General features: G+C 41.4%; 1 protein-coding gene across 5 annotated transcripts in view; it reads right to left on the reverse strand.

The window, feature by feature from the left end:
• Positions 1 to 12,337, reverse strand: part of ELF2 (E74 like ETS transcription factor 2) — a 63,557-nt gene that overhangs the window by 20,956 nt on the left and 30,264 nt on the right. For 2 of the 5 annotated variants that reach the window (XM_037126082.2, XM_037126081.2), the window contains exon 1: positions 1,273 to 1,578. The exons of the other annotated variants lie outside the window; for them this stretch is intronic. In XM_037126082.2, coding sequence (XP_036981977.1) covers positions 1,273 to 1,330 — 58 coding nt within the window. In that variant the 5' untranslated portion in view covers positions 1,331 to 1,578. Of the gene's footprint in view, positions 1 to 1,272; positions 1,579 to 12,337 lie in introns of those variants that run through there. 5 annotated transcript variants of the gene reach the window in all.

A 12,337-nucleotide genomic window follows, 5' to 3' on the forward strand; every position in this document is an offset into this window, starting at 1 on the left:
GTTGTCTATTAAGTAAAGCTGCTTTTTCTATGTAACTTAAGTCCGTGCCCTTCCGCTGCAGCAGTGGCGCTGCACATCCCCCACCCCCGCGGCCACTTCCGTGTTTACACTCCTCTTCCCTCCAATTCCATGCGTACATTGTCAGCTCCACTCCCGCCCAATCTTCATTGGCCCAGCGCGCACCCGGAGTCCCGCCCCCAGAAATCAACGTTCTCATTTGGAACGTTTCAGCGAGCAGATTGGAACCAGAGGCCTGTCAATCCCGGTCGTTCTGTCCTCTCCGAAGCGCTTCCGCTATGGTGGGAGGTTTGGGGGGGAGGGGAAAAGGGGGCAATTCCGTGCTGAGACTTCCCTGGGGCCAAGACTCCCTCCCGCCGCCCCACTCCTTCACATTCACTCAGTGTTTACAAAAATAAACCTTCTGCTCTGACATCCCAATGCTCCGGGTCAGGAGTACACAAGATATTCCGTGTCCTTCCTGTTCTTCCCCCGTAAAAAAAAAAGAAAAAAAAACCCACGAGGGAAGGGGCATAAACCTACTTCTTCACAGCCACCCAGGAAATGAGGAAAGGGAGGAGGGCCGCCAAAAGAAACGGCAGCCCGGGCCACCCCGCATTCAGTGACCCTTTCCAGAACCGTTACTCCTGAGATTACACAAGGTGGGGATGCGAGGGAGGGTCACGGCTTTTTTTTTTTTTTTTTTTTTTGGCGGGTAGCGGTCCACCGGACAAGGCCCGGGCTGCCTCGTCCATGCGGAAGTCGTGGGTCTGGGGACCGAGCTCGAGGAGAACGGGGCGGGGGCGGCGAGCGTCCGCCGGCGGAGCCCTCCGCCCCCGGCCGCGGGCAGCAGCGGCCTCTCCGGCCAGACAGCGTGGCAGGCGCAGCCCACAGACAACAGCCTCACTCACTTCCTGGTTCCTCGGCAACTGCGGCGAAGCGCACAACTCGTCCGCCCCCGAGTCCCCAACTTCACCGCGGCCCGGCTCCCCGGCACCCGCTGCCGGCGCTCTGCCCGACAGCTGCCGCCGGCGCCCGCCGAACCCACCCTGAAGCGACGGCGCCGGATTCGAGGCAGGTTACTCTCCAAGGTGATCACTTCCTGATTCGTCGCCTCCATTACTTCATTCACTACCCCCCTTTCCCCCGGCCGCCCCAGTGGCTGAGGTGCACACTGTACCCGCGGCACTGACCGCCACAGGGGAGTCACCCCGCCTTCTGTGCACCCCTCTCCTGCTGCACGGGTGCACGGGAGAAAAGTTCCCCTGCCCTTACCAGCCCGGATGAGCAGATCCAGCTGGTTCGTGGGTCCCTCATGCAGAGACGTCGCCATGTTTATCCCGGGGCTGGAGCTGCTGCTTCACATTGACTTACACCGTGAGCAGCGGCGGCAGGGGAGGAGGCGGAACCCACAGCCCAAGACACGCCGTGCGGCCGACACACACTCACGCACTCGCACACTCTCAGACGCCCAGATCCTTGCGCGTCCTCCGACAGGAAGCCGAGGCCGGCCCGCCTCCCGCCGCCGGGCTGAGAAACCCCACCACCTAACGGCAGGGGCGGCGGCGGCGGCCGCCTCGGCTGGCAACGCGATCCTTCCGCCCCGCGCCCAGACAGGAAGTCCCGGACGCCCGCGGCCGGGGGACACCTGAGGCTGGAAGTGGCCCCGAGACCCGCGGCCCGCACTGGGCCCCCGGGCAGGAAGAGGCACATTTCACGCTCTGCGGAGGCAGAGTCTGTAATTGTCCCCACTCGGGAAAAGAGCCATGAGTCCGATTTTCTTCCTGGAAGACAGCTAATGCCTAGTCCCGCGGCTGTAAATAAAGGTGGCTGTTGAACTTGTTTTGACCGTTTCACAGCTTCTGCAAACCCACTCACTTGACAGGGCTGCCCTGTAAAACACGAGTACCCACCCCAAAAAAGTCATACCCACAAAATATCCTAAAAACTGTGCTTGGAAAGTAAGGCGCTTCCGGTACTTTGAGAGACCGACTGCGTCCCTTTTCCTCCGTTACAGAGACACTAAACAGGCATTTATTAGTGAACAGCAGAACATGCCAACCTCTGGGAGATTGGGTTATCCTTCCCCAATTTGCTAGTCAGGAAATTCAAGCACCCTGTCATTTCTACTTGGTTCATTTGGTAACAAACGTATTCATTTATATCATCATCTACTTTTTAAAGTGTTTTTCATAGAAACATTTTTTACAAGTAAAGTTCATATTAAAATACAGCCGAAGAGGGAGGAGATAAATTGTCATTCGGTGACTATCAATTTGTTAACACGGGAACTCAAACCAACAAAATGAGTCAAATGAGGCTTCATTAAAACAAAAAAATGCTTCCCCAGTTTAAGAATTTCATAATAAAAAATGTTTGAAACAAAATTTGCCCTAAAGTTGTTGCTACACAAAACTTACATAGCAGTGCGTCCTACACAGTAAGTGCTCAGTAAGTGCCGAACACAAAAAAAAATTGGGCACTTACAAATTTAGAAGAAGGCTTAATTGCTATGATTTGAAGTAAATGAACTGTGCTGATAATCTAGAGGAAAAAAAATTCCAGTGGTAATATTAAATGCAACATCATTTTACAAATATTTGCCCAAATGTTAGTGCAACTTCAGATTTTTTTTTTTTTTCATTTCTTCTACATGCTCATCTGCACTCTCTCACTCTCTCCTTTTCCCTGGACCTTACAGCATGATCTCCAGCCTCCCAAAAAAGAACCCACAGGCCATTTCCAAAGTAGAATTCCCCTTAAACCAAACAGGGATCTCTTTCTTGCACAGGTGACCTTGCCACCCATTGGACAAAAGGAACTACATGACTGGTAGCTTGTGTTTTTTTATTTCTAGTCCATTTAAAACAAGGATTATCCTCTGATAGGCAGCATCCTAGACAGCCAGGTTCCGGGCGATAAGGAACACAAAGCGGTAATTGTTGGCTTTAGGCAGATAATTGAAATTATAGCAAATCTGAATTTCCACTCCTATCAATCAGGCTTTCAAGTATTACATTTAGAAGGGAAGAGTAGTATAAGCCAAAGGTTTATTTTTTCCTGGATGTGACAAGTAAGCTTGGCTCAAGAAGGAGCACTCTCCTCAACCCGGGAATCAGTATGAAGCCCGATACCTTAGCTTTTACTTTACTGTTTGCTTCCTGATCTGAATCTTAAGTGAATAGTATGTGTGCATGTGTGTATTTACTTGCTGCACACCTTAATTATGGGTATCCATGTCAACCTTATATTTTAAGTTCCAAGAAAACAGAAGCTACATCAATTACTCCATAATACTTCCGTTATTCTATTCACACGTATACTATATATATATATATATGCATGTGTTCGTTAATGACAGAAACTAATGAAAAAAATACTGAATTCTGAATTCTACATATTTAATGCTCTTGTAAAAACACAATTTTCTGGGCTTTACTGCAATTCTGCTGTTCTATTATCGTAAATGGAATTCTGCCTTGCTATTCTAACTAGGCTTTCAAAAACCACCAATACTTTTTAGAAACCAATAATACTAGGAATAGCAAGTAAGGACAGGCTGCTTCTACAAACACAAACTGATACAAATGTTCAGGAAAGCAAAGTGATATTACGTATCAAAGTGGGAAAGTGGTTCATATATTCTGATCTGGGAACTTCATTTCCAGGACCTAGCCTGAGGACTAGTCAATGGACTATTCTATTAAACACATGTTTGCAGAATTTAACAACATGGCAAATATTAAACATGTAAATGACCGGGTTTAATATTATTTTTCCATACAATGTGCCTCAAAACACAGTACATATGAATGTACTCATAGGTATAATAATATGCATGTGTATATGCACACATCACATACATACATACATCTGCATGTCTCATCTTTAAGATTCAGTGGATATTAATAAGCATAATAAAAAACTGAGTAAGAATCCTGGCTGGTGTAGCTCAGTGGATTGAGTGCAGGTCTGTGAACCAGAGGATCGCAGTTCAGTTCCCAGTCACATGCCTGGGTTGCAGGCCAGTTCCCAGCAGGTGACACACAAGAGGCAACCACACACTGATGTTTCTCTCCCTCTCTCCTTCCCTTCCCCTCTAAAGATAAATAAAATCTTTTTTTAAAATTGAGTAAGGAAAGGTAGGTTAACATGGTAGACACTAGAGAGCAAATTCATACTCTGCTAATAACAGCACAAAAGGACATCCCTATATCAATCTTACTGCTGTGTCCTAGCAAAGGAAAAAAGTAAAAAATAGCTAACTTATTTCTCTTTACTTTTCTCACTTATTCCTCTTTATCTTGCTATGAAATAGATACTGCTATTGTGCTCATTTTGCAGAAGAGGAATCTAAGGTTCCCTGACTGAGGTCTGAATTAACTGAAGGCAGGGGCAGGATTTGAACCCAAGCCCCTGACTCTTACCCTCAAACACTCCCCAACCGCCAAGGTAACAAGGCCCATTTAAATGCTCTGGATCTTGCCTGAAAATTCTTTTTATATTCCTCCCTTCAAGAGGTGGAGCCTAATTCCCCTTCTCCCTTGGAGTGTGGGCCGGACTTGATAGCTCACCACCAACACATAGCAGAAAGCTCAACTGGTGCCGTGTGACTTCAGAAACTCTCTACGCGATCTCTGCAGTCGAGTCCCTCTGGAAGGAAGCCCACTGCCATGCTATGAGGACACTCAAGTAACTCGGTGGAGAAGCCCATTCAGTCAAGGGACAGTGGCATCCTACCAACAGTCCTGTGACAGAGCTGTCTGGGAGGCGGGACCTCCAGCCCTAATCAAGGTGTCAGATGCCTGCAGTTTTTGAAAGACCCGCCCCCCCCCAACTCCGAGCTGGAACCATGCGGGTAAGCTACTCCCCAAACCTCAACCTCAAAAACTGTAATAAATGGTTGATGTTTTAAGCAGCTAAATTTGGGGTAATTTGTTAATCAGCAAAAGAGAAATAGCACAGGAGGAAGGAGCAGTTTAAACTCCCAATAATGACATTTCCCAGCTTAGATAAAGAAAGAACAGGGTAAAGTTACTAAATGACCTCTAATTTTCAACTCCTGAGTCCTGAGCAGTACTCTCCATTTCTTAATTCTTTACAGTCTGGGCATCTACTCTTTCATCCTCCAGTCTCTCTATTTTGAAAACAAGTCTTCATAATATAATCATTATCATTAAAGTCTAATGAAACTAAAAATAATTAGATATCCTTGGCTATCCTTATGGTCCTGTAGTAACCGAGGTGGAAAACATTCTTGGGAGATTACAAGTGTTGCTAATACCATCTAGATTTTCAATGTCTGTTTTTATCTTTAGCTTGCCCTGGTGATTTCATTTGCATTTTCGTTTTATCTAGTACACAGAATCATAAAATGTTATGGTTGGAAAGGAGCCTAGAGACAACATCACCGAGAGGTTTTCAAAAAATAAAGAACCTGAATATCACGATCTCTTTTCCTAACAACCACGAATGAGATATATATTTTACTTTAAAAAAACATACAGAATTGTGTGCTCTATCAGATACTGGTACAAACAAAGGTTGAAACAAGCTTTAAAATTAAAAAAAATTATAGCTAGGCCCTGGTTGGTGTGGCTCAGTTGGTTGGAGCACCATCTGCACACCAAAAGTTTGCAGGTTTGATTCCCAGTCAGGGCACACACCTAGACTGCGGGTTCAAGCCCTTGTTAGGGTGCACATGGGAGGCAACCAATCGATGTTTCTCTCTCACATCGATGTTTCTCTCTGTCTCCCCTCCTCCCCTCTCTCTAAAAGCAATGAAAAATGCCCCCAGGTGAGGATTTTAAAAAATCAATAAAAGGAAAGAATGCCATTTAAAAAGTAAAAAATAAAAAAAAACTATAGGTAGGAATCAAATGGAGGAGATATTCTATCCATTAATGTTATCTTTCTATAATTTGGAAGAAGGATGTCAATTTCCTATTCTAGTAAATGCTAACAGCTCTTTAACTACCAATCATAGAACTATTTGAGAATCACTGATTGAGCCCAATGCCCTCATTTTACATCAGGAAACTGAGACCCCAAGAAGTGAAATAATTTGACCAAAGTCACATAGTATCTGCAACTTCAAAGACAAAAATTCTGCAAAACAATCTTCATTTATAAACTTAGAGGTTATAAAATGGATGAAAAATCCATTTTACTATTACATTTATGAATTGTAAAATGGTTATTTTGCTTTTTAATGTTGAAAGCTAAGGCAATGGTTAAGAATCTTTCTAAGAAATTTCTTTAAGTGGAAAAAAATTTGAGCAGTGAATGGTGAGAAAACAATCAGAGGAGGCCAAATGGTCTAAGCTTTTCTGATAAAACCAAACTAAGGATGAAATCCAAAGCTGGGCTGTGGTGTACTGGGCATGCTTAGGAGAAAAAAAGGGTCAAGAAAACTAAGCTCTAAGAAAAATACGTCTGTCAAGGACAACGCACTGGAATCAAGTGATTTAGGTTAAAGCCTAGCTCACCAACATTGGAAGATTGACAATAAATATAGGAATGCAGACTACAGACTTACAAAGAGAAAAAAAATGAATGCTTTCCTATTTTATACTACTGTTTAATTCTCTATTTGCAGTTTGTATACTAGTAGTTTATTTAATAGTCAGGTTTATAAAATATTATTAAAATGAAGATGTTTGAACTCATAGTCACATATTCATTCATTTATTCAACAAATAATTACCCAGAACTTCCTTTGAGCAACTTTCTGTTGTAGGCACCTGTTACTACTCCTGGTAGCACTAAATAACATGGGGAAAAAATAAAAAAGCTTTCTAACCCTGGCTGGTGTGGCCACTCAGTGGATTGAGCAGCAGCCTGTGAACCAAAGGATCTCTGGTTTGATTCCCAGATCAGGGCACATGCCTGGGTTGCAGGACAGGTCACCAGTAGGGGGCGTGTGAGAGGCAACCACAATGATGTTTCTCTCCCTCTGTCTTTCTTGCTTTCTTCCCATCTGTCTAAAAGTAAATAAAATCTTTTTTTTAATTAAAAAAAACTGACATCTCATTTCATATTTTAAAAAAAGCTTTCTCAATTCATACAGAAAGGGTGAAATTCTTAGTATGATACATAAATTTGCTTAGTGAATATATGCTACAATTTGGACTACTACTCAGGAAAATTAAATTACTTACATGTAAATAATGCCTTCACAAGACATGGGTTTTTCTTTTAGTCCTCACTGGAGAATATATTTATTCACTTTAGAGAGAGAGGAAGAAAGGGAGACAGAGAGAGACACATTGATATGAGAGAGAATATGGATCAGGTGCCTCCCACATGCTCCCTGACCGGGGATCGAACCCACGACTTAGGTATGTGCCCTAGTTATATATGGGAATCAAACCCACAACCTTTTTGGTGTAGGGGACGATGCTCCAACCAACTGAGCCACTTGGCCAGGGCAAAACATGGATTTTTAATAGGGGGTAGAAAAACATAAAATTTTGTTGCCAAAAAGTACATTATTCTGAAAAGGGCCATGGCAATTTTAAGACTCTTGAAGATGTCCACAACTCCCGAAAGTTATTTTATCCTAAGTTATGTTGACATATGCTTTTATGGACCATGAAAACACTATGGTGAAGGAGGATCCAGTATGTACCAAGTTTGAGACTGACGATTTGGCTTAGGTTCATGTTTTCTGCATTTTACTTAAGTTATCCCTGGGCCAGACTCTCCTTGATCTGGATTCTTCGCTTAATGGTTTATCCTGGGCAGAAAACACAGCTTCCGGTCTTTAGCGGCCACTCCTAGAAGACTGTCGACTGATTATTGTAGGTAGTCTTTTCTAATGAATGGCAGACAATCAACTGTTTTCAAATAGCATTTACTAAGCACCCTTATGCTCATGACACCCTGAAAAGTGAGTTAAAATAGTTAATGATCTATTTTAAATAGCATTTAAAATATTTAAATGTCCTAACATTTAACATGTCCTAACGTGTCCTAAATGAACGGATTTCAAGGGCTTAGGCTATTTCTCATCATCAGAGAAGGTTTAGTATCTGGTTTTTTTCAATTCCTGTGATACTTTACAAGAGCTGATACAAGGTTCTTTTTTAGCATGTTTATGAAAAATTTTACTACAGAGTTTCTAACTAAAACATACTACAAGTCAAATTCTATTTTGACTGACTCCAAAAGGAATATTCAGATTAACTAATTTCTCTGTGCCCCACACCCCTCCCCCCTTTGAAATACAGCTTCTGTACCCTACCTATTGAAAGGTTCTTCTAAAGTCAACACTAAGCTTTCAAAGGGGGGAAATGGGGACAACTGTAATAGCATAATCAATAAAATAAAATTTTTTTTAAACCAAAAAAAATTTTTAAGTCAGCACTGAGCTTTTAATAACCAAACCCAGCAACCTCTTCTTAGTCCTCACCTGGCTCAAGTTATCCAAACAAATGGTACTACTGACCACCCATTACTGAAATCATTCCCTTCATCTGATTTTCCTAATAAACTTTTAAACTGTCTGGCTTTGTTTTTATTCCTCTTTATTTCTTTTCAGTTGGTCTCACCCACTTTTAAACAGCCCTTAGTCGTGACAGTTCTCCCAAAGTGCCGCCTTCCCTCTTCACTCTGTTCCACCAAGAATGGCATTCAGCATCCATTCACCACCCGGGCTTTCAGTGTTGTTTTTTTTTTTTAATTTTCTTAATTTATTTTTAGAGTGAGGGGAAAGGAAGGCGAAAGAGAGGGAGAGAAAGATCAATGTGTGGTTGCCTCTTGCATGCCCCCTACTGGGGACCTGGCCCACAACCCAGGCATGAGCCCTGACTGGGAATGGAAGCAGAGACCCTTCCGTTTACAGGCCAGCACTCAATCCACTGAGTTACACCAGCTAGGGATACTTTCCATACTACTTCTGCACTGACTCAAAAATCAACATCTTCAGGCTTGACTCTACTTTCTTAGCTCTAGGTTCTAATTTCCAATCTATGGTAAGCATCTTTATTGGGAAAATCCACTGGCATCGACAGGCCTTTTATCCACACATCTCCTTTGTTTCCTCTATCCATGGCCCATCAGCATCATCCCAGGCTGGAAATGAGTCATTTGTGTTTCTCGTTTAGGAATTCATCTCATATCATCTTTGAAAGGGATTTAAAATGTGCATGAAGTTACAAAAAATGATGTAACGAACAGTCAAGTTCCCCCTACACAGGACCAACTACTTTGTCATTTATGGCATGAAGGTGGGTTTTTCCCCCTAAGAAATAACATATTAAAGGTGAAGACAGCATCTTGGACTACTACCTCCTGTCCGTATTCACCATTCCGTCCACCAAAGAAACCACTAACATGAGCTTTGTATGTATTCTTTCAGGCTATATTTTACACTTTTATGTTTTTGTGCACATATGTATTTGTGTGTGTGTGTGTGTATGTATCCTGGAATGATATATAGCATTATTTTGTATGCTTTGGGTATATAAGTGACATTATACTACATATGCCATTCTGTAATGGACTTTTTTCATTCAAGATCTATATTCTATCCATGTTGGTATAAGTAAATACAGCTATGCTTTTTAAATGCTACAAAGCATTTCAGTACATGAATTCATCCATTTTATTCATCAAATTATCTGTTGGTAGGAAAATAAAGTTGCTTCCGTTTTTCACTTTTATAAACAATGCTGCAAAAAATCTTGTCTAGGTTTTTTAACGCTGTATGCTGGAGTCTCTCCACAGTACATACCTATAAATAGAATTTTTAGTTCACAAAATAATTGCATTTTTAATTTTATGTTACTCTCTCCAAAGTTGATGTGCAAGTCTAAAATCCCACCAGTGATGTGTAAGAGTTCCCATTTTTTCTCACATTCTTGTCAATAAAAATTATGATCAGACTTTTAAAATTTTTGCCATCTGTTGTGTGACAAGAAATTTTACCCTGTTGTATTAATTTGCATATACTTAATAAGTACTGATAACAGACTTTTTTTTCATACACTTACTGGCTATTAACATTTCCCCTATGAAATGCTTATTCATATAGCCTTTGTCATTGTTCTATGACACCTTCTGTCCTACTGATCTCAAGAATGTAACATATTCTTGATAGTAATTCAGATATATGTTGCAAATCTCTTCTGCCAGCCTGCTGTCTGGCTTTTCTTTCGGTTGCTCTATGGTATCCTTTGTCCTATAAAAATTTTAAATTCCGATATAGTCTAATTAATACATGTCTTCCCTTACAGTGTATGTGAAGTAGTCTTTCGAATAAAAAGGAAATCATAAAGTAATTTAAAAATATTTAGAAATTAATTACAGAAAATACAACACGCCAAACCATGTGTGACATAGCTAAAATAATTCTAGACGTCAGGAAATTAAAAAAAAACAAGCAAAGCACATTCAATTCATAAACATGGAAAAATTAACAGAACCAACACAAAGAAACAAGAAGGAAGGAAATAATGAAGAACAAGCAAAATGAAACAGAGAAATATATTTTAAAAACATATTCTAAAAAACAAAAACAAAAGATGGTTTGAAAAGATTAGGACCTTGGTAAGAGTTATCAAGAGAAGGTGTAAATGTAATATAGAACAAAAAGGTGTAATAACTATAGGTATGATGTAAAAAATGTTAAATCAGTATTATGAAAATTATAATCTAATAAAGTTAAAATTTAGATAAACTGTATAAAGAAACTGTATTTAAAATACTGAGTAGAATAGTAAGTAGGAAAGAAATCAAAATGTTGTCCACAACCTTCTCTCCACAAAATAAAATCCCTTAAATGTCTCTTCAGGGAAATTCCTACAAATTGTGCAATTAATTTTTACCTAATAGAAATCATTGCAGAAAATAGAAGACAATAATAAATGGAAGCAACCTGGATTATTTAGGAGCCTAGAGTAATCTTGATCCCAAAACCAGATAAAAACAATACAAAAGAAAATTATAGTTCCTTATCACTTAAGAAAGGCCCCTATTTTAAAACAAACCCAAGCAAAACAATGATCAACATGTATTCTCAAACGCAAGGAGAAGCTGATGTCTGAGAATCAAGAAGAAGAAAAGTCAGCCCTGGCTGGGGTGGCTCAGTGGACTGACCACCAACCAACCTGTGGACCAAAGGGTCACCAATTCAATTCCCAGTCAGGGCACGTGCCTGGGTTGCAGGCCAGGTCTCCAGTGGGGGCCACATAGGAGGCAACCACACACTGATGTTTGTCTCCCTCTCTTTCTCCCTCCCTTCCCCCTCTCTAAAAATAAATTAACAAAATCTTTTAAAAAAAGAAGAGAAACCATGGCTTATCAAAGAAGGCCATAAAAGCATCTGCTAGGACTCCATGCTTGTATATGTAGAGCTAACACATTTAATTCTGTTTTGTGTGCATGTTAACAACGGCACAGACCCATGTCAAGTTCACAGTACATGATTTTAGTATAATTTCTGGTGTTTGGGACTTACTTCTACTATCTGGATTTATGATTTGTATCTCCAGGATTTCTCCCCCTTTTGTTGCCCTTTGTTAGATTTGTCAAGTTCACTGTATTCTCTAACCTACCCCCCCACCTCATATTTTGGACGCTGTATCTTCTATTTCTATTATTTCAGTATGCTCTAGTTGCTTAAAATAAATGTCCTTTTCACTTCTCCTCTCCAGATCATGTTTCACAGGGTTCCTGTTTTATTCACCACAACCTGGCGGCACTCAATCTTTCTCCGTTTTTGTCTCTCAACCATACGTCTCTACAAAGACTAACCTCCAGTTAAATTCCATTGTTTGTCAGTTTTCAAGTGAAATACAAAATTCCTGGCCTACTATTCTGATTCATGATGTCTCGTCATTCACTCAGTCCCTCATTCAACAAACCCTTCACTGAGAACCTCCTTGGCAGCTGGCTCTGAGCAATGCCAGTGAGCGCGGTGTGTGTGGTGTCTGGCTGTATGAAACAGTGTGCGGAAACATTAAACAAACACAAATATAAATATAACAGTAAAACTTCGTGAATACATGGATTCAGGTAAGTGACCTGGCAATTGATTGCCTCCTGATCTTCCCCTCTACCCCAGAGAGCAGTCGCTGGAGCGCGCAACCACCACCAGGTGGCACCAAACCACAGCCGGATCCCAGCATCAATCAGACGCCCAGGTCCAGGCCCTGGAACCCCCTCCGCACACACACACTTCCACCTTCGCCCAAGAGCGACTCGCGTCATTTTATTAGACTCACAAGAGTACCATATTCTACACAATTTGAAAATTTTGGAATTATTTACTACCTTATCATGGGAGCTTATTGTATCACAAGTTATAGGTGCCGATCCCTCTCCCCAAAGAGGGAGG

Source organism: Artibeus jamaicensis, unplaced genomic scaffold (genome assembly GCF_021234435.1).
Source record: "Artibeus jamaicensis isolate MK-2021 breed Jamaican fruit bat unplaced genomic scaffold, CSHL_Jam_final scaffold_537, whole genome shotgun sequence".
Classification (NCBI taxonomy): Eukaryota; Metazoa; Chordata; class Mammalia; order Chiroptera; family Phyllostomidae; genus Artibeus; species Artibeus jamaicensis.